This window comes from Lytechinus variegatus, chromosome 2 (assembly GCF_018143015.1).
Source record: "Lytechinus variegatus isolate NC3 chromosome 2, Lvar_3.0, whole genome shotgun sequence".
Lineage (NCBI taxonomy): Eukaryota > Metazoa > Echinodermata > Echinoidea > Temnopleuroida > Toxopneustidae > Lytechinus > Lytechinus variegatus.
The window spans coordinates 56,728,682-56,753,230 of NC_054741.1; the positions used below are offsets into that span (position 1 = coordinate 56,728,682).

At 35.4% G+C, this 24,549-nt stretch overlaps 1 protein-coding gene across 1 annotated transcript in view; it reads right to left on the bottom strand.

Annotated features, from left to right (window-relative positions):
• Positions 1 to 10,757: 10,757 nt before the first annotated feature.
• LOC121406873 (P2X purinoceptor 4-like) overlaps positions 10,758 to 24,549 on the bottom strand; it is a 142,831-nt gene continuing 129,039 nt past the window's right edge. Inside the window, exons 11-12 of the mRNA XM_041597743.1 lie at positions 20,465 to 20,581; positions 10,758 to 12,023 (exon numbers count right to left, since the gene is read on the bottom strand). Coding sequence (XP_041453677.1) covers positions 11,853 to 12,023; positions 20,465 to 20,581 — 288 coding nt within the window. The 3' untranslated portion in view covers positions 10,758 to 11,852. The remainder of the gene's footprint in view (positions 12,024 to 20,464; positions 20,582 to 24,549) is intronic.

Below are 24,549 nucleotides of genomic sequence, written 5' to 3' on the forward strand. Positions count from 1 at the left end.
GAACTGAAAACAAATAAAGTTTTACAATCTTGTTAGAAAGGTGTTTCCTGTCACTTTCACTCCATTTTCTTTTATATTGTTTCCTTTCAATTACGTGCAATGTGAAAAAAAAACTCTCCTCTTAAAGGACATATCCACCACAAGAAAAAGTTGATTTGAATAAAAAGAGGAAATTCAAACAAGCGTAACACTGAAAATTTAATCAAAATTGGATGTAAAATAAGAAAGTTTTTAAGTTTCGCTTAATTTCACAAAATAGTTTATGCACATCGTGGTCGGTATGCAAATGAGAGAACTGATGACATCACTCATTCACTATTTCTTTTATATTTTATTATAAGAAATATACAATATTCAAATTTTCTCCTCATTTTCCTGTGAAAAAAAAGTTTTATTTCTCCCTGAACATGTGGAATTATCATTATTTAACATTTCTTTGAAGGGGGTAGTCCTAATAGTCACTTCTTAGCTTTATTCTTATAAATCAAAAATAATATATATATCATAATCCTTAATTGAATAATGCAATCGCGAGCGCGAACATTTTTTTATTTCATTTATGTGTTTTGTCCTAAAATTTGAACATTCTGGACAATGTTATCATTAAAAAATGTGTATGCAACTGGCTAAAAACTACAAATGCGAAGCGCGAGCAGAAATTGTTAATACACGCTTTGAACTGATAAAAAAGGTACCTGTTAAGGACTGCTTGCAGTTAGCCATGAAGACTACATATTTCAGCAATCAAATAATGCGAGCGCGAAGCGCGAGCTGAACACTTTTAACCTTTCTACAAAAACAAATTTCATCAGAGGTACAATACTAATTCTGTACGATTGTACGCGGACATTTTTCTTAAGTAAAATGGAAGAAGCAATGAATTAATTAGAGAGGGTGGAGGGGGGGGGGGGCTAAGGGTAATGAAAAGAAGGAAAAAACCGAGATTTCTATATCTTATATTACACCCATTATTCAACGAAGACAACATAATGACTTCACGCTTGGATTGTCTTGCCTCCCCCTAAGCTATCACTGGCGCCGCCCTGGAATAATGTATCAATGCCGATAGGAATAAGAACGCATTCAGGTGTTTTTCCTGCACTCGACCAAGGTGAGGTGAATGGGTACCCGATATAGGAAGAAATTCCGATCAAGGTCCATGTAGCCTTGCTAAAGCCGGGATGATAATAACATTATCATGCTAAGCAGCCAGTTATTATAATTATTATTATTTTTTTTGTTCGGGAAGGGGGGGGGGGCGATGGAGTTAACATGCGAGAGAACGGGTATCTGAACACCATTAATATTTGCCTCTCGTGTGAAAATTTCAGTCCGTATACATATACATCATGGAATAACTATATTTTCCTCATAGTTTCATTTGAGTTTACTGGGATAAACAACTTACCAGAACATTTACCGATGAATAATGCATTAGGCGTCTCGTAAGAAACATAAAAGCTGAATGTTATACAACGAGACATCTGATAAATGTCCATGTTCCTGGGGATCTGAAAGTCATGTGTCATCGTTTCATTTTTCAGCTCGTATTTCATTAAATGTTTAATGTCGTTTCCTTTAATTGCTGTCTGCTTCATTGCGGAGTCGTTTATGAGCAAATGCCAATGAACCTTTATGGAAAACACAAACCTTTGAAAAACCCTATTTTCCTTCGAGGCGAATTTGTAAATGAAGCAAATAATACAATTTGAATACTCACGACTATCATGTCTACCCTCTTTCCCTCATAAAACAGCTGTCTCCCAGACTCTCTCTTCCGTTCTTCCACTGTTTGCTCTCTTCTCCGAGTGTTAATTCACTTTCTTTCACTCCATGGCGCATGTGTGGAAATCTCAGGGGAGACGCGTCCCCCTACCCAAAATAGTAGGGGACACAATGTCAAATGTTCCCCGACTATTTTTATTCTTTTGTGATGGAAATAAATGCATTATTAAAACTCGAAATAAAACATGTATTTTGAAGGAGATGACCTTACGTTTTATAATCTTTTATTTTTGGCTTGAGTCCCCCTTACCTTTGGGTTGAGATTTCCGCCCTTGCCATGGCGCCCTTTACTCTCAAACTTTCCCTCTTTCTTCCGTTTTAGGCTATTCCCCTCTTCTCTCTTTGCATCCCTGTGTCATTCGATTTTGGTCTCGCTTACTATGATGTCTATGTCTCACCCATAACACTCATGTGCACTTCCTCCTTGAAGGGATGGTCCGTGCTGAAAATATTTATATCTGAATAAATAGACTAAAATTTATAGAGCAAAATGCTGAAATATTCATCAAAATCGGATAACAAATAACAAAGTTTTGAATGTTCAGTTCTATCAATATTTTGTGAAAACAGTTATAAGCACATCGTCATAAATATTCATTAGGCTGGCTGATGATGTCACATCCCCACTTTCCTTTTTTCTTATGTTATTACATGAAATTATTTCATTTTTTTTTATACATGTGTAAATGATGTGTTTCCATTATGATGAAAGAAGTTGTGTCAATAAATAACTAATGCGCTTAATCAGTTGTCACTTCAATTGTTTAAGTTCTTGGTAGAAAAAAAGAAAGAAAAAAAATCATGTAATAAAATACAAAAGAACAAGTGGGATACGACATCACCATAATATCCATAAAGACATGTCTAGAACTGTTTCACTGGAATAATGCAAATCTTAAAATTCAATAACTTCGTTATTTGTTATCCGATTTTGATTTAAAAAAAATCAGCATTTGGCTTTGTGAAATTTACTCTATTTATTGAGATATAAATATCCCCAGCCTGTATGAACCATCCCTTTTAGATCATTCACATTCAGTCATGCACTCTACACAAAATTTACCAAATATTGGGTAGAAAGGGAACATGCAGCATGTTTGCTGGGTATTCTTTTAAACCCAATATTGCGCTATTTCAACGCAACTTTGCGTAAAATTTACAAAATATTTACCCATTCAACATACATGTTCACATTTTACCCAATATTGGGGAAACGTTTTTTCAAAGTGTGGAGCACTTATAACAGTGAAACCGATCCCAACTTGATCAATGGTATGCTATTTAAATCCATTGGAAACAGCGTAATAAATTTGGCTGGTCTTGAATCGCTTTCCACGGTATGGCTGATGTGGCATATAAATTTAAAGAGAGGAGCAAAAAAAATGGAGCTACCAAAATTTTTTTTGTATGAAAAACAATCAACAATAAGAGGGTTTTTTTTGTAAATATATTTTGGAAGTTTTATTTTGACGTTCAATGCAGCAGCTTCTCCACATTTCAAGTAATATATATTCCCCACAAAGAAACATTTCTCAGAAAATTGGACTTCATTCTACCTGTGCAATCAAAATAATCATCACACATTATTTCATTTATGCTTATGTGATTATCAATCATTGAACAATGAAAATTTAACTAAACGATGCATTCTTCTATTCTTTGTCGGATGCTTGTCAAAATTTCATAAATAATTCTCTCTAAATTTTAATAATAAAAACATAGTTGGATGTCAGGGTGGACTTTCATTTTAACTTATCCTCGCCTCACTCCCTCTCTGTCTCTTCCATCGTCTATTTCTATCCTTATACAGTATAGTCCATCAACGTTCATCTACTCATTGCATGCGATCATATTCATGACCACTTCTGATTATTTCTTTTATTTTAGACATCTTCCCCGTTTCGTATGGTCGGACCCCAAATAATCGAGCGCATACCAAAAAACAACTCGACCGGGGTATCATTCAGCGGACCTAAATTACCCGAGTGATTCTCGCTCGCTTATGACAGGGAAGATCGAGATAGCGTCGGGAAGAGAAAGAGGGTTGCCACAAGAGAGTCAATAATTAAAGTTTTAGACGGAGGAAGGCACAGTGTTATCCAGCCTCTCCTCAACAGACAGCCATAATTTGATACAATGCAAAAATAATTACGGAAATCCACGGGCTTTGGTTGGGACGCGATGGAAACGAAATGGAAATAAATACCCGGTGTGCGCATCGGGGAATTAGTTATAATTGTAGACGAGGATTTGGTAAGGCAGGTAAGGTTGACGATAAGTGGGGCCGGCGACCGAGTTCTTCACATGCTTGGAATGAGGATGTCAAGTGGAAGAATGCTGAGGTGCATTAAGACATCCGATGCCGAAGAGTCGTCATGGAATCCAACATGGTGATATTTTTCATGACTAAAACCGATAACTAATAAACCGAGAACCGGCAGCTTATTAGAAGACAATCGTAAGCAGGTTTGGAAATTTAAAGGGATTTAACGATTAGTTATATTCGTCTTGATATAATATTTGAAAGATGTTTTGAATTTAAGAATATAGTGTTTTCATGTTTTATGTATATCTACAATTACACTACCATGGTGCCAATATTAATCTATTATGCTATTTGTTTATAAAATCAAAATTAATTAAAAGAGGAATTCCGTGATCCCTGGTTCTGATGAAAAAAAAGCAATGTGTTGATTGCTATCATAAATTTTTGGCAATGTTTCGAGGCAATGGAATAACTGTGCGAAATCTGTTTATGATCGGATGAATAATCATTCTGAAGCCGTGAATTACAATAAAAAAACGACCTATTTCTGTTCATCACTCGTATCGCTTTTTCAGAAAGGTGCACAATTCTGCTGCGCCGAGGAATCGACAATATTACCAGCACCTGTTAAACAGGCGAAATTTGTAACTTATCTTTTTGCGATGGTAGGCGAGGGGGGGGGGTCGGCTTATTCCTGAGAATGTAGATCATCTACACCTACATGCTGTACTACATCATTGATGGAAAGAGATTTTGAGATGGTAAAGTAACCAAAGAGAAGAAAAAGAAAGATAGAGAGGGAGAGAGAGTGAGAGAGAGAGAGAGGGGGGGGGGGGGGAGGTCGGCAGTTAGGGGGAGTGGATTGGGAAAAACGAAATAAATTTTGACATTTGTACCATAAAACCGCAGCGTTGCCTCCGATTTATATGACGACACTTCCCATGTAATATTACAAATTTACTTTTATTCTAGAATGGCGACCAATTATTTATTTCATTGAAAGTAATGAATATACGATCAACTGCAATGGTCTCTCAGTTCTCAGTAGCAAGTGGTTCAATACAAGTCCGTTTTCCATCTTCATGCTTACAAAACTAATTTCTCTGGAAATTCCCGTACACTTTGTGTATGTTTGTGCGAGGGAGTGTGTGAGTTTGTAATGACCTACTTCTGGGGACACTTTTATTTTTATATTTCACCTATCAATTCCCGGTTCACATAAAAGCGCCAATCAACTCTTATCTCATTTAAGCCGTAGTAAACTCAGAATGTGTAAAAAGTTCACTTTCGGTCAATTAAGCTAAATTCGTGTGTGTATAGGGCGGTAAGAAGCATCCCCTATGGTCCATGAGGCCGGTTAGTGGATCAAATTTAATTTTCTGAGCCCCCACTTTAGACAAACGCGGACATGATTGTGTAAGTGAAATTCTGCTTGCTAAATGTAGTCACATCCTCCGGTTTGTAAAATGTCACTCGCTAACAGTGGACCTATCCCTAAGAAGTCACATTTTTTTTTCGGTTTTGCCACTTAAATGTACAGTCTATTTGCATTAGTTTGCAGTAATCATCTTACCATGGGCAGTCAACGGATCTAGGGTGCTCTCTATTCTAACATGGCATTTCAGATTTCCCCACATTTGTGGGTAATACACAAACACACGTACCCGTGGTGAAAAACGACGATACACACGACCCTTACAATCGGATTGCGGACACACAGCACACCGAGGACGTTCTTGTACACGGACCCACTTCAAGTGGCCCAAATTGTATTCTCTTGCACATAGGGATAAATTTAAAAAGTCATTGATTCGCTATATGGTAGATGTGAGATGTGTTCGGTTGCATAGTAAAGCTTACAATGATCCTACACTCTAGAAAATATTGGGTAAAAATGCTCCATGAGGGTAATTATGTGTCAAAGCAACATTGGGCATTTCTTTAGAGCAATTTTATTTATCCAGTGTGATGAAAATTTTGCCCATTCTAAAGTAAATGCTGGTTATTATTTTTTTTACCTTACTGGACAATATGCTTCCCGCATTGGATAAAACACTGCCCAAAATTGGTTTGACACATAATTTTCCCTCGTGATGGTAAACATTTTGTCGCACGTTTTTTATAGCGTAGATGAACTAGACTCTAATGGGGTGGGGTGATGATGAAGACCAAGAGAGTGAAAGTAGTTTTGAATCTTAAACCAATGTGGATGTTGTAATTTGAAGGGTAAAGACTCAGTCAGGTAAAAATGTTACTCAAGATTCATTCTCTGCGATGCATTATCAAGAAATATGTAAATAATAAAAAATGAGATCGGATCGCAATCTTTTTATGAATCTTGTCGTATTTCCCTTTTCATTCAATTTGCTTAATTCTTCAAAAAGATCGAAATAATTACAAGGCACGATTTTAGCAATTAAAATATATTAATATCGAAACATTTGCAGAAAACATTAAGCATAATTTTTATTATGATGATGATCACAATGATACTAATATTGATAATGAGGTTGTTATTATTATTATTACCATTACTATTATCAATATAATCATCACCATTGCTATCTGTATCATTGCCTCTAAAGTTTCTTGTGTTACACACAAACAAACAGAGACACAATTGAAAAAAAAGACAACCGTTCTTTGGTTTTTACATTAATTTATTTGATTCAAAATCAAGAAATGATCAGAAGCGGAAAATACTAATTTTTCTCCATCAATCCTCGTCAATAACTTCGTTGAAATGGACGTTTGTTTTCAAGTATGTACCTTTACATCTCAATACTAAAAAGCTATCTACACTGTATAATCTTGACAAAATATTTGAATATGCTCTATAGCATGTAAACAATGCTGTATTCATATTTTGTTAAAACAACTTACACTAAAAGTCGACAAATACAGACAGATGCATCGACAAAAGAAGAGCAGTGACACACTGTTGCATAATTTGACAAAAATGTTTGAACTATGAAAATATGAAGTATTACATCATGTAAAACATAACAAATTTATCTCGTGTTCTAAAATATAGATTCAACTTCCGAGCTTCACTTCATTGCTGTATATAGACGCACAAAACAATTATTTTTATTACGAAAAAATACATTCAATAACACGGTCACATTTTCAAACAGAAATGGAAGAATCAGCGTCATAATAATTATGCTGAGGATATTTGATTAACACCAATCTATTAAGCATTAATGAAAAAAAAATTAAACACTAATAATTGCTTTCCTAGACTTTTACAACTTACTTCCATAACCCGTTATCGTATTGTCGCGTTATAGCAATTTACAAGTAACACATTTTTCACATTTTTTTTAAAGAAATGGGGAACCATCCTTTTCTTTTAAATGATGAATCCTTTAATGTTAGCACTTAAAACGTAACATTTTCAGCTAACAAGACACAAATTACTCTTTTAGGAACATCAGTTGTGAAAATGAATCAAGTTCACTTTTTTCGGAAAAGTGTATTGATTCATAGCTACTACTATATTTGGTTCGGTAATACGCCGTGACAAGGGCGAATGGATATCCACGGCTTGGAGTGGGGTTTAGAATACATTGACCCAGTACGAAATGAATGAAGAAACCGTCCTAAGTATGGCCTGCCTTGCATACTCACAGACTTTTAAAAGCATGATAGATGAACCAAGAACCGACTTTTACAGGTAATTACAGTCTTAGCCAATTTGCAGACCAATATCTTAAAAGAAGATTTTCCTCTTAACGGTCGTGGTTTGAATTGAAATGCATTAGTTTTATCCAGTATTTTCAATTTCATATATTGCCAAAGAATTATCATCATCCTAACACCGAGTCAATAAAAATTGTCCATAATGACAGCAAGGTGAAAAGCAAGAGGAATTGGAATGAAATGTCTTGAAAATGGACAACAGTCTCAGCTTCTGATATTCAATTCAAGTTTGATAAAAATGAGTAAGAAAAAAGGGACATGGATTTTAATTAAACATGGCTGAGAAAAGATGGACAATTCATTTCTGAGGTGAAATCGCATTTTTGTTTTCTGTACATTGTGAACCTGATGATTACTTATGCATTATAAATCAATGTATTTTTTTTACCTTGACGATAATAACCTTGCCTGTTAAAACGGTGAGTGAGTAATAACAGAATATAGAATAAAATGCAATATGCAATTTTTTGGTAGAATTGATCCAATATGATGAAAAAAATACATGGGTGATATGTTTAATTAGTTTCATATCACCGAATACACGGTATCACTTACCCAGTAAACACGTATGCCCCCTTAAACCCAATATTGACTAAGTCCTGTTTAAGAAGAGTAAGAAACAAACATTTTTAATTCAGAAGAAGCATTTTGCGGGTGAAACACATTTCTTAAGGCTATAATCAACTAGAAATGTATTTTTATTCGATGACACTTCATGATTTCTAATGTTGATGTTAGGGAAGCAATAATATCGCTTGCATTGCCTATGTAATTTCTTGTCAAAGTGATTGATAAAATCTAGTTACATTAACGGACACATGTCACTGAAGACCAGACTGTAAATCAGTAGCACACATTAGTTTCCTTCTGAACGAATAGTTCTTCTCTACTCAAAATCAAGGATCAAGTGATTTGGTTAAATAAGTTTCCTATGAACAAAACATGGTCACTTGGACTTTGAATTGTGGTCTAAAAAATGCGCGCGTCGCAGTTATTCATCTGCCACAATGAGAATATGGAGTTGGTGCATGAATTTTTTTTTGGTTAGAAAAAAAAAATCGCGTTACCTGCATGTATTGTTCGAAAATTCCACTACACTGTGAAAAAATTGGGCAATATTTTACCCAATATTTTGCCCAACGTTGGGCCGATAGTCAACCCTACCAACTACTGGGCAATATTTTACCCAACGTTGTTGGGGCATTAATGTGCCCAACTGTTGGGTAATATTTTTAACTACATTTTGGGGACATTAATTTGCCCAACTTTTTAATAAAGTTATTAACCCAACATCTGGGCAAGGCCTACACTCACTTCGTGTACCTGGTCCGTGTCGATCCGGAGACCTTATCCGAAAGTGCTTTGCATGCACAATAACGCTGCATACAAGTGCAAGTGCATATCTCAAGTGAGTGAAGCAAAAACAAAACAGCGTCAGATATATGTCATGTATGTAGGCCTATTCTGACAAATTCCTTACAAATTATGCTTAACGTAAAGTCCAAAATAAAAAAATTAAAAAAACGTTTAAGCAACTCATCTATGAAAGATTCAGCGAGGCTCCCCAGCCCCCAGTCATCTAGAAGCTCCTCCATATCTTATCGACCGTGTGTAGCATGCTGCAAGCGCAACTCGTGATCGTAAAGTTTCGCAACATTTACCACTCAGCAGGGCAATTACTAGCCCAACAATTGGACATCTGTATTTTAGCAGCAGCAGAGTAAAAATTTGCCTAAGTATTGGGCACATAATGCCCAACAAAACAATAACCAACGTATATATTACCCAACAAAAAAATGACCAACGTAAATTTACTCTTTTTTTTCACAGTGTATCACTGTTCTTTTCCGTGATTTGGGAAAATCACGGAAAATATGGACAATTTTTATTGCAAGGGTCGTGTGGTCCAGTGGTTTGAGCATTGGACTCATAATTGCAAGGTTGTGAGTTCGAATCCCAACTCTGCCATTGTCTCCACTTTGATAAAAAGGCCCAAGAGTGACATCTGTCGTCTATTATGTCAGCCACTATGGCTGATTAACCTAGACGTAAAATGTTTCCAAGGTAATTGGTTATAATCCAGCTTGGCGTTTACCAGCAAAAAATGCTGTCCTTTCGAGTTCCTACGGGAGTTACCACAAACAGAAATAGAAGCAGAAAACGACTCGCTCCATGGTCGATTGGATCGCGTGTTTGGCGTATCATAGTAAAAATTTAAATAAAAACAGTCCTTTGACTATCCTACATCAGTACAATAACACCCATGGGCTAGATTTGGCAATTAATAGATTTGCTTTTAATGTGCCTGATAAAATACCTTGAAATAAAGGCTCCATATTTATCCGTCAGTTTGTTTATGTCTTTAAAAACGTGTGCAGCTAATTGTTCCAACTACCTCGAAATTTCAAATGCTTTCTAACGTCTTTTATGAACCATATCTAGAGATTGAAGTAAACCTACGACATATTAGACGTTTATATTCATAGGTGATAAAACGATCGAAATTCATTACAATACTGATCTTTGACATTTTAAAATGGCAGGAACAACGAAATCTCCACTAATAGATTATAAGCGGTGGATAATGCTCTTGTCATTGATAAAGTAACATTAACAACGTAACATTAAATATGTCTTTAACAACAATGTCTATTAGCATAACACACACTCACATTGATTTGAAAAAAATAGCAGCCGACTCTATGTCTGATGAAAAGTATTGGTACACCTTCAAAACATCATAAACAAGTAAATCAATCTATTTTCTTGAACATAACGCTATAAAGTTTGCTCTACACGTGAGTGGATTGAAACACGATGAATATACATGCAAATTGTTTCTTGGTTCAAATATACAAGAAAGACTATTGTAACATTTACTTTCATCTTCATATTTACACACTGAAACGTGGAATATAATGTGCAATCTCCCTTCTGATTTGTAAAGTTCATCAAATAATAGGAGTAACGAAATTAGCTAGAGGGTGTACTTATAGAATAAAAAGTTAATGAGACATATCAACTTCTGAAATTCTTGAACGTCATACAACCTTCTCTAAAAGGAGAGGAATTTATTGAAGGCTAATCTATTATTCAACATCTAATTGAAAACGTCCAGGAGATACGGAGGTTCAATTTCTAGTACCTTTTAAAATTATTTTATTAATCGATGACACCATAACTACTTTGTTCTAACATAATAAGAGTTATCAGCAACATATACTTAAGTGCTTATTGCGATATGATATTGATGTATATATATACATGTACATTTTCCCGAAGAAAGTCATATCGTGTGTAATCAAATACAATATTCCTCCATCTTGATCAGATCGTGAAGTATAAAGGTCAAGACGAAATCACCTGATAGTTTTCAAAGGTCTCATGTGATGAGAAGAAAAGACGACACTCCATCACGTGATGGTAACAGTGAACCAATCACAATGCGAATTTCGTCCATTCTCTCTTTCTCCCCACGTGAAACGCGTGTCCATTTCACAGAAACATTACCCCTCTCTTCGTTCCCCGTTTGTGTCATCGCTAAGGGAAACGTTTTCGAATGGGAATGAGCTTGAATCAATCTGCAACTTCCAGTATTTACAGGCTACAAAAAATAGCAGGATTCTCTTAATAAGATTCTGGTTCAAAATGAAGGCTTCGGTGATGCGGCAGCAGACAAACACGCAAAGATCTACTACTTTGATTTTTACGCTCGGGGGACAATTTGACGTGCGGATCCAGCCACATACGTGATTGTCATCTCAAATTTCTCCAATGGCAGTTCAAATACGACATAATGGTTAAGATACACTTACGATAATAACTATGCTCCTCGTTAGGCAAAATTCATTAAGGATCATGATTCAATGAACGATCAGTAAAATTAGCGAGATAATCTCGCTTTTCCTCACAAGTAAAGAATCTCGTGATAAAACGCTCTCTGAAGACGAATGGAACAATAAATATACATACATGTCAGGCAAAAGTCCTTTGGTTTTCTCTAGGTTTCTCTCGAATGTTTTATGTCATTTTTGGTCACTTTGTTGCTTTAGTTTGATAGAAAATAGTTCGAAGGCTTTGATGCGTGGGCGTGTCATCACAAACTGGTGGGTTTATTGGTTTCGTTGGTGGTAGGGAGGATGATTTCATCGCGAAGGGAGTGGTTGCTACCCCCTCCTAATCCCGAAGGCGGGTCTTGGTGGTTGTTGTTAAGCTGTGAGATGGGGAGGGATGTCACAAGGGCTTGCTCACACAATGCAGCTACCTCCTGTGATGGATGGGGGATCGGACGAATGGCACCAGGGAGGGTCAGAAAAGGAAATATGATAGTCGAGGAGATTGGTAAAGAGAAAGAAGGGGAGGGGAGGGGAAGAGGTTGGCGGAGAGAGATGGGGAGTGGGAGAGAAAGACAGAGAGAGAAATAGAGAGGGAGCGCAGAGAGAAGATTTAAAGACAAATGCAGAAAGGAGGGGGAGGAGAGTGGGAGGAGGAAGGGGGGGGGGTTGTAATAGCGTCATAAAAAAGGGAATGGATTGAAAAAAGGAGAGGTAAAATGGTTATTAAAAAAATCCATGAAGGCCATAGAGAGAGAGAGAGAGAGAGAGGGGGAGATGGAGAGCAGATGAAAAAGGTTATTTGGATCGCTATAAAAGACAAAGTTTTTTTTAATAATATCCTTACCAACATGTACAGAACGATTCATCATTTATTTTTCAAATGGACGGTCAAACTTTATAGTTAATATATTCATCAATCAGAGTATATTCTTGTTCAAATCAATATTTTTACAAGTAAGTCATACAAAATAATGAATCTGTAATTATTACTTTGGAATACTAATATGCATAATGGCGTATGGGCAGAATTGTAATATGTGTTTATCTTCCGTAAAACAGATAAACATTCATTGACAAAAGTGACATTTAACAGCGAGTCTGAATAGAGCTCACACAAGTTAGAGGGTGTCAATTACATTGTGATAAACACCCATTGGAACACGTCAGCTTCCAGGAAGGTCTTTACAGCTTTGGGTAAATTTAAACAATTTAAGATCTTCTCGTATAAAGCAGACGGTTGCAGACATACAGCACACAAACATTTAGACAAAAGCAACAATATGAGGATGCGTGAGTTTGGATTGAGCTAATATGCACTTCTAAGAAATGAAATTAGTGTGTGAAGTCATAAACAAGCATTGGCAAAAGAGCAATAATCAGAATAACTAATTCTACATATATTTTGTATCACACGACATTTCCTCTAACAACATATTTACGAATCCCTCCTCTTACCGAATATATACGAAGGTTTCGAATGTCAGTATACTCATTACTGGGCTAATGTTTTTTTTTTTATCAAGAACTTCTTTATGTTATGTATAATATTTTATACTGTATAATGCTTTGAGTTTTCAAATCGAATTCCCAATATTTTGTGAATTTCAAACAAATCATTTGAATAGTATACCCAACTAATTTAACTTTGACTGCAGGTGAGAAAAGGACACCAATTTTATTTGCCTTGTGACCAGTACGTGTAAACAAACTCTAAACCCCCATTAAAAAGCCTGAACTGTGAACCCTCAATACTGTTCTGGAATAATTAAAGGTCAAGTCCACCTCAGAAAAATGTTGATTTGATCAGTAGAGAAAAATCAGACTAGTACAATGCTGAAAGTTTCATCAAAATCGGATGTAAAATAAGAAAGCTATGACATTTCAAAGTTTCGCTTATTTTCAACAAAATAGTTATATGAACGAGCCAGTTACATCCAAATGAGAGAGTCGATGATGTCACTCACTCACTATTTCTTTTGTTTTTTATTGTTTGAATTATACAATATTTCAATTTTTACGAATTTGACAATTAGGACATCCTTGCCTGAAGCACAAAATGTTGAAATAATGGAATTCCACGTGTTTAGGGAGGAATGAAACTTCATTTTATATGACAATGACAAGAAAATCAAAATATTTCATATTTCATATAATAAAATACAAAAGAAATAGTGAGTGAGTTGAATTTTTCTCTTTTTATTCAAATCAAGTTTTTGCTGGGGTGGACTTGTCCTTTAAGAATATGCCGCGAGAGGAAATGTCATGTAACCATTTAGGAGGCGGACTGCTAGATATTTCGTTCAATATACGTTGAACTCAAAATTTCCTTTGGACTATTAAAGTAACACCCATAGCATTTTTCTCTGAAACCGGCTTCTTTGCGATTGTTAACTAAACCCACACTAAAATAAGGGGATGGGATGCCATTTTTATTTTAAACATAATAATTGCATATCATATTAAGAAGAATATAATGATCAGAAAATATTTCAAACTTTGAAAAGTAGGTAACTCCTATTACTGATACGAAATGATTGTGATGTATTTAAGTCGAAAATCCTGAAATACAATCTGGAAATTAATTCAAATTTATCGAACTGCTCTAAGAATATAACGCAGTCGAGGAATGTGGAACTTTTGGTATTTGAACCTTTGCACATGAGATATTGACAAAGGCAGAAAACAATAGATACGTGGATGGATTATAAAATGAAAGAATAGAAAACAAATGGATTTAGAATAAGCCAAGATAAATAGAGGATGATTGAGCCACAGTTGGAACTCTTGAGACTTTCTTCATATCTATATCGTACCCGTTTCCATGACAACCCGATAAAGGAATTTAAATTGATATATGAAACGTATAGCCTAGTTATGACAGGAATTATGGAAAGGTTGTGTAAATTGTGGTATGATATGCAACCTATAAATTTATATCTATATAGGTTTCTGCCCCATTGAGTTGTTTACACGTCATGGAATAAACCAACTTACTTTTGCACTCCTGTCTAAAATAATAGATGTTCATTAAATCATAATACTATTAATATTACAATGAAACAATTCCAAATGCCAACTTTCATGACATCTATGTTGATATATTATGTTCAATATAAACAATGTAGTGAGCGAAGGATAGCTAAATAGATTGCCGGTAACACAGAGCTTCAGATGCCAAAAATGGGTGTGTTGAGGAGAGGTGGGGGGGGGGGGGGGGGTGGTGATCCCATGGTCTTCTTTTATGATTGCGCCAATGATGCTGAATTTCGCTTGGTAATATAATCAGTATAAAGGTAATTTCCTAACAAATCCAACAATTGGAAAAAAAAAATGTTACGGGTGTGCGATGATATGAAAATGTGAGCACCCCTTGTACAATGGCATTTATGCCTTGATACTGTCTGCTCTTATTTATTCCTCAGCTCAGACGAGAATGTTAAATTGTCAATATTCCTCCAATAATTCATCTAAAATGAGTTCCTCCAGGGCAGATATATAAACTGTCCCGAAATAATACGTTTTATCAAATTCCTCTCCCTGTTTCTGACGATCTGTAGATTTTCATACGAAAACCCCAAATCAGCCTAATAAGATTTGAATAAATTGCCTAAAGCAGTGGTTGCCGTTTCGACGTTACATGCAAAATGTTTCCATGGAAACAATAAAATGCTTGGCATGGGGGGGGGGGGTAGAAGTACATGAAAATATAATTTGGCTGGCAAGAGGAATATCTTGGCATGGACGGAATTTAGCTGATGCACTTGTGATTTAGGGGATCACTGCTAAATGGCATTACTGCATCGGATATAAACATAGCTGATTGCTCTAAAGAAAGCTACCTCTACGATGAAAAATTAAAGATCTACTGCATCATTTCAATGTGTATTGTAAACACCTGTATTACAGCCGAGTAGGCCCTTTCACATTGATTTCAAAATTGTTTATAAAATGCAGGCAATATAATGGAAGCTTTCACCTTTACTCGAATCAATGATTAAATATTAGACTTCCCCCTTTTCTGTGCCCAGTACTTTACATCTCTACATTAATTTGTACTCGTGCATTCCTTGAAGGTCGACTTGTTAACAGCATACTGACAACAATTAGCGAGTGCGCTCTACAAAATGGCGGTCATAGAAACTCGGTCTCGCTGAGGCGAAAACCGTCGCACTTTAACCGGTAATTTCTGCTAACTGATTGCGTGTTTAGCCTATCAATTTCAAAAGCGCATTCCAAAATGATTGCTCTATCGCTTGCAAGAGGAAATTGTCCTCTTTCACAAATTGGTCGCGTATCTGCTTAGGTGATGTGGATGTGGTAGAGTGCTCATTTAGATGCATTTTGATAAAATTAATGGATTCTCCGGGGAGCCTTTTCAGCCACTTTTATCACTTTTCACCGTTATGATCTTTAAAATATGTGAAAGGTCTAGGAAGAACAGATAAATTACTGATGGCTTTTATGATAGACTTGAATTGTGCAATACAAGCTGAAGACGGTAAATCATGACGGTATGAAATAACTGATTAATTTGTGTACAAGATAAGTTAAATATAAATAGGATGTACGGTAGGCCTATACATGACAAACAATATATAGAAAGAAGTAATTTACGTCCTATGATTATATAAAGCATTTTGCAGAGCAAGACTTTAAAATCACAAAACGAAAGGAAACTTAGAAAAAGCAAGTTATTACATTTAGCACATGAACAGAAACGATAGGGTTATTTTGGAGACAAAGAGGAAATATTTTTGTGTTTAATTTCTTTACGAATAAAAATCAATCGTCTATCAATAAAATCTATCATGGAGCTTTTCAAATGACAGTTATATTTTTTCTCATTTCGAATTAAACCATTGAAAATACAATTATGCACACTGTTAAAAAACCTGATTTTACAGAAAAATAAAAGAAGATTTTGTAAAAAGCAATACCAGAATCATTCTTTAAATTCATGAAACAGGAATTTTTCTGAAATTTAACAGAACAGGTCTGTTAGAAAAAGGGGAAAAGAGTGTTTTATTTAAGGAAATTTGTAAGATTACACACACCAAATACCAATTTCCTGTAAGATTACGCAATCTGGTAAGATTACAGGTGTTCTCGAGACTCTGCTGCAGGAACTTCTTTTAGTTTAAGGATAAATTTTCTAACAGTGCATTTTATTTGGCCTTTCAAAAAGTAATGCATAACTTAAAATTTTTATAAACTTTATTTTTTAACTCTGACCAGAAACCAATCAAAATGTTCTTTCATAATAATACAATCCATCACAAACATTTTGTTACGGGGCTCAGGAATGGATGACTACAGCATTATTTTATGATTTCCTCTTTTCACCAAAACTTCGTATGAAATAAGTCCCGACCATTTTCATCCACGACCCCTTTGAAATAGGTCACATGACACGAACATGACGACATCACATACATATACAGATAAGACTAACACAAAATAACTATATACAGTGCAATGTAACATTAGCAATTGCAAGAAAGAAGCAAACCAGAGGTTGTGTCATGTCAGTCATGTAGACCATTGGAAATATTTTCAGATGTTTCGTTCTTTTTTTTTAATTTACAAACAAATTTTACTGGTGAAAAAAATGATAAAAGTGTCAACCAAAGAACAGTGAAATATTCCTATAAAATGTTTGTGCGTGTTCAGGCTAATATTGTACTTTCTTGACATCTGAAAAACAATAATCCAATACTCTATACGACGCTAAATGAAATGTAGCAACCAAAAGAGCGAGATGTAGTCTAAACGAAGCTGCAACAATACCGACAACACCAAAGCATTAATATTTGATGAACATTTACAGGTGCATGGATGTGAAGAATCAAACCTCGAAGATAAAATCTATAAATTATATCAGAACAGATTTAAAATTCAGAAAAAAAGTAATGAGGTAATGTAATGCGCATGCGCAGATGGTCGAAGAGGAGGTGCTAGTGCGAATATATCATACCCGTCAACTCAAACCATTTTTCACGTGGATCGTTAAAACTACCCCTTTATTCCTTTCTTTTTAGTTTTGTTACCGGTGATTCAGAAATGATAGATGTGTTTGTGGTAAAATAAAAACGATCTGTAATACAGGTTTGGGTTGAGAGGTACGATTATCAAAGTGTCAAAATGAATAAATGCATCTGTGCATGTGCAATGTGGTATTCTACGGGAAAAATGCAACTTTTAGACGACTGTGCGTAAAATGAAATATAAAATGCTTGGATGGAATGGAATGATGGAAAAAAGTTTCTCTTCTAAGAAGCTGGTGAATTTCCTACACCATTTATTCTACGGCAACATGATGACTAATGAGAGAGCGGTGGATGGAGAGGTCTCCGCAACTGTGCAATGAAGATGGTGAAGCAGAATGGTGATCCACAAACCACGAAACATTTTTGCAAAATAGCAGGATTTCCGCTTTTGGAAAGAAAATCAGGTGTTGCCCGATGAGCTTTATTTTTGTTTGTACCTACATTACGTTGAGAGATTCGAATGCCATTCCGATGTGGTGTGCGTGAGAACCAAGCTACCTGCTAGCCAATCGTGAGGTCGGTGTGGGACCTTTCACGTCCCCCGTCCGCTTGCAAGGAACAAGCTACGGTGGCGTGGAAAAAAAAGGCGGCATGCAAAGCAGTGAAATAAAGACAAAAAGTCGTCTAAAAATTCATTTCAGATCATTCTTGGGATGATGACAAAACATGAAAAGGATGATAACAAAAATATTTACACGAATTTATGTCGTGATTGTGAGATGGTTTATGATGATTATTGCCGACTATTGTGAAGTGCGATGGAACGAGCCTGCTTGATTTCATCCATGGAAGATGTAGTAGTGTTGGGTTTCGCATCTAGCACTAGTCCCACATGTGCAACACTGTGTTGTGTTTTTGATGTAATGACCGTGATTTTAGTCGTCCATCAAGAACAATAGTTCAACAAAGGCCTACATAAACACAAAGACAGTTGAATATAAGGAATTATGTAGAATGAGAAACAACCAGCTAAACATTTTCTTTTTCTCCAAATACTAGAACAGGTTTAGAATAAATAGAAAATTTGATCATGTGGTCGAAAACCATCCTGTCGACGTCGCCATTACCGTAGTGCGCAGAGACTATTCAAAAATGAAGTTGTTGTTATTATAGGTATTTGGTAAAGGTTATGTACAAATATGTATATGATATTATATGAGAGATGAGATTAATACATTTGAATACCATAATTATATACATAAACCAGACTACACTGTGTTTCTCAATTCATTTTCGTCACATTAATTAGCGTCAATTATATCAATAATATGGCGCCTTAATAAAAGAACACGACAGTAATAACAATGAGTCAGGTCATTTTCTCTCAAAGCATAATCCTTAAAAAATCAACCGTCTTATTTCAATCTAAAACATCGTATAGCATGCATAATCTGAAATTTGATGGTGTAAGTTTTCACCACCCCTTAATTAACATCAAGCGGAAATTCTAATGCAGTAGGGAATAGTTTCCCTTTGTGAGCAGCCGATTAAAACAGTTCTAAAACTAAGATGAAACATGTGTATGTGTGCTTGTATTTGTCCTCAAAAACCCTGAAACAGACCACAAAATAGGATGAAAAACTCTAATTTAGACACAAGTAGCAATTTATTAGCCTGATTTCGAGAACCGTCTGTAAGACGCATTCAGCTTATGCCCAGTTTTCTCAAATTCTAAAAGTCTGTTGGCTCTGTTGACTGCCTTCTGTTGTGTGTGTCTCCTATGCACACACTATTATTAGCTGCACATTCAGTATACGTTGTACACACTGTATGTAGGTCATGCTGGGTTCATCCAGAGTTTATGTGTTGTAATGTACAGAATTATACACATAATCATTAAACCAACCAATTATTTTCAAACTGGTTTAAAATAGTTCCTGTAGATATGATACACTTTTGAGATGGTATTTTACACCATAATCCTAATGTTAAGCCCCTTTTCAAGAACTAAACTTAGAAAAAAATGAGAATTTTTAAAATCAGAAAAAAGGTGAATTGATCCCTTTAAACTAAAAACTTATCTATCAATTTGGCGATTTTTATAGCCAATCATTAAATGGATAAACCATATCAAATAAGTTCCAGTAGTAATAATCAAAAGGGAAAGTAGCAAAAACATTATTATAACTTACTGAGTTCTGAGCTAAAACTTAAAGACGTATACTACTTAATGAGTGCAACGAAGTAATCCTTCTGATTTTCTCCCATCCACTTACATGGCAACGGTTATCACGACAAAAAAACGTTTACTACGAAAAGTTACGGCTGTAGGCCTATGAAATATCACCAAGTTACTTTGAACGCATGCCTGGGCAGATTAAATATAACCAGGCTGTCAAATAATGATACCTATTTAGAAATAAGAAATTCTTGTCATCATGTTGTTCATGACACAATTAAATGGATATATTCACGTTAAGGTAGTCATTGACAAAATTACATAATACACACTACATAATGTATTAGCCGAAATATCAAAATCATAGTTTGTGTCACGATTATCATTTCCAAAATTAAAAACCAAGTACACTCTGGTATTTTATTTGATACATAATAAAGCAACCGTTCGTTAAAGAGTTGTCATTCTTTTTTTAAACGAGACTTTTTACGAATAATTGGTAGGTTTACACGTCAAGCAACCTGAAACACATACTTTTTTATGAGAGTGAATTAAAATTGTTCAATTATGTTTCGATAGGGTAGAAATTGAACAATTTGGGACGGGAAGAGGTGGGGGAGGGAAAACAAATAGTGGAAGAGACTGAAAAAAGATAAAGGGAGATAGAGAGATGACGGGGAGGGGGTGTAAGGGGTTTAAGTCTTACCTCATATGTCTTCTGCGCTCCGTTCTCATTATTTGCTACGTTCTGAAATTTTGCTTCTTTGTAGTATTTCCTCTTTTTAAGAAGATATAGTACAACGACATCACACATGACAGTAGCCTGCAAAAAAAAATAGAACGGGAGATTTCATTAAATCAATCACGTCAAACCGAGATTGCCTTCAAATAACAAAAGTGAACGATAATTCCCTCATTCATTGTTGGGAATTCTTAAAATGTAAAATTCCAAGCATATGCGTTTACCAGCTGGCATTGTTAATTTGTGTCATGGTGGAAGTTATCAATATATGCAGCGAATAAATAATAGAAGGATGATGACGGTGTTATATTATTTCATAAAAAATGTTGGCTAATTCATGAAATAAAACTTCGATACTCTTATATCATTATCCAAGTCATATCAAATTGATCTATGGGAAATGACAATCACAGAAACTAGTATGAGTTCGACTTTAATTTAGAAAAACGAGAAATCAAAAGGAGTATGATGACGAGATAAGCTCATCTCAAAGATTTGAATCAATGAAAATTCAGATCTGTAAAAATGTAAATTCATCACACACACGACCTCTCTTCAATAATAAACACAATAAACAAAACACACATACAACAAACACACGCACATCTGCTAATACACACTTCCAACATCACAATATATCAAAGCGCTCATATAGTGACTAAATTATTGGTAGTCAAATGGGTGCAACTGATATGCCTAGAAATACAGTACTTATACATGTACCCTTACTGCTCATATACATGTGCTACAAAATCAAGAAAAACCACCTAAATGCTTCCTTATAAAACAGGTAAGTCTTCAATAATGATTTAAAAATAGGAACAGTCTAGCTTTCTTATTGTAGGGAAGTTGATTTCAAATCTTAGTTGCTCTAGTTTCAAAAGCATCTGATTGACTTGGATCTGAATTGTCAGAAAATATCAAATACTATTTGTTCATGAAGAGTTCCCCATGAGATTGATAGGAAAAAACATTAAAAAATACGTCTGCCTGGTCTGATTACCTAGTAGTATGTTATCATTCTACCACTGACCTATTTTTTGCTGTAAATTACAAGAATAATTATGATAAGGGCAGCAGCTGAAACATTTCCCAAGTGACTTCACTGTGGTTAATTCTCGACGCAGACCTGCTATCCACGCACACCAAGATTCCCGGGCTTTAATTAACATGAAGGAATATTATTATCATAAGGACCTGAAAAAATGGTGACAACCCGGACCTCTTTTATTACAAATTGAATAAGATTTAGATCAATAGTGGATAATAATACAAGTGAATATCTCAACTAACTATTACAATTCATGTGACGTAAGAGATATTATTTGTAGATAATGTGGCAACAGTCTCATCGAAGAAACAGGCTCTATCTAGCTTTTACATTATTCGCGATTACACACCATTGGTCTGTTTGGACTACGTTTCGTTGGTGAGACTGTAACTGGCTTGTCACAGATTACCACAAAATGAAGTCATAACACTGATATTATCAGCGATTACAAGATGAATATAATCATAATTACACAGTCCGAATCGGACCACGCTGCTCATTGCATCAAGGTACATGCATGTGTCGGGGGAGGGGGCACAAAATCATTGCTGCAAAATATTGTACACTGTTAAAACCCCCCTGATTTTACAGAAAAGGGAGATTTTGCAGAAGGCAATAACAGAACCATTCTGTAAATTTATTAAAAAAAGGGAACAGGGTGTTTTATTTCAGGAAATTTATAAGGTTCCATACACCAAATACCAATTTTCTGCAAGATTACGCAATCTGGTAAGATTACAGATGTTCTCGGGACTCTGCTGCAGGAACTTCTTTTATTTTAAGGATAAACTTTCTAACAGTATATATATTTCATCTTAAAAGAAAACAGCCCTAGTTAAAGAGGTGTTTGTGAGGTTCTATAAATGTTTTTGATATTTTTTTTTCCAGCAATTACCTTTCATCCTTGCATTGCTATTCAGGAAGATTTCAAGCAACTTTCTGTGCCCCCTTCATTTTAAAATAAAATTCTGAATTCGACACTGAGGAGGGAGCTGGACAATTTTCATGCTAGTATTGACAAAATGCATTCCATCTATCACTCAAATGCTTATTCAAATACCAAAGCCACATTTATTGCAAAAATAAAGCAAACATGTCTAATTCGTCAGAAATGGGCTAAATTGTCCCCTTTGATAAATACCATTGCCCGTGGATTAATGGCGACTGGCATAATGTTAATTGGGTGTTTAACTCGATAACTCGATTTCGGCCGAAAACTAATAAAGATGTCGTCGTTCTTCTCCCAGTGATTCGGGTAATTACGGGAAAGCTTAATTTGGGCACGGCTCGTAACATTATATGCTATAGATGGGTATCGGAAAGAACATGAAAATGTCACGACAATTATTAAAAAACAGGCGAAGTTTAGCCAGCCGCTCTGTACTGTGTATCCTTCCAGATTTTGTTTTGAACCGCTCATTCACCCCCGACTAGACTAATCGATTTCCTCATTCCGGGAGAGCAATGAAGCCACAGGTGCTATAAATCTGTTTAAGGGACGTTCAGATGTTTTGTGGTAATAGCGAGTTTCGCAATTGCAACAGGGAAGCATTCTGCAACATAGTAAATCCATTGAATATATCCGTCAAATCAGTGGACAGCTTAGAGGTTTTTGTCGAAAATTGGCGAACCGCTACAGCAGATTGTCCTAAGTTTCGGAGCTGACGAAAAAAAAATGCAAATATGTCGTTTGTCCAGAGTCCAGGACTGCACTGATGTTTCGATGCTTTGATTTTTTGAAGGAGGCTGCTCTGTCATGATTAATTACAATTACATTAACGAACCGACTCCAAACCGATCCAAACTATTGTTATTTCGAATGGCCCGTCTTTGGCGGATTTGTACTCCGTTTCGTTGATATAGAGAACATTCGTTTGATGCATGATCTTTGAAAACAAAATCACAATAGATACTAAAACCACGATATCCTTTTTAGCCCGTTATGGAAAGCCAAAAGTGCCAAAAATGTTATTAAGTTGTATGTTTGTTATATTAACTGTGCTCTTTCCTGATTCTTCAATGGTGAAGACAATCATCTATTTATACTTCCTAGACAATTATGAATGATTTGAGAGCCAAATGAGCTGAAATAATGATATCTTTACTGTTAGTGAATTATGTAACAATTGGCTATCCATACTTAAACCACAACTTTAAACCTGAGTTTAAGTTAAACCCGACTTCAGAATATGGGCCTTTGAGTTGAATCACATTTGACATTAAAATCCTATAGATAAGAACATCCCTCATGTCCAGACAAACACCTAAAGACACGTCATTATACTGTAAGATATATCCTTTCTGCTTGTATCTTTTACAAATTCGGACGAATTTTGACGGCTTTTCTAATCCTCAGATGTACCAAAGATGTTTTTGTTAGGGTTAAATGTCTGCGGTCAATGGATTGACTGTTATTACGGAGTTTAAGGTACTAGTTAGTACTCTCAACAGACTGAGGAGTATTGAGTTAAACAAAATTTGGAATATGAGGTCTGGAAGAAAGCCATACCATGTAATATTTGAAATAGACACATAACGTTGAAATATAATGTTGCATAACACAGAGTTTACGAGGTAATTATTAACTGAGCCATGATAGAGTGAATTGCTTCCTTCGCCGGGTTGAGCACTATACACATGATGTAACCATACCAAAGAAAGTAGCTGATAGAGCACTGAAAACTAGTTTCAACGTAACAAAAAAATGGTATCGTATCCGAAAGTCTATACATTTAATAACTTCAGAGTGGAATCAGATAATATTGATATAATCGTGAATATGCATTTTGAAAGCAATAACTTTCAAGTCATGCTCATTCCAGGAGCTTAAATTAAAAAAAAATCCCTACTCTCATGGATTCTTTTTTTTTACCGGAAGATATTCTCTGATATCAAAAGACGTCATGGTTCAATCAAGGGTTGATAAAGTCGTTATGGGTTTACCGGCCCAGAAATCATATCATTAAGCCTCACTGGAATCGTTCTACTACTCTGGTAA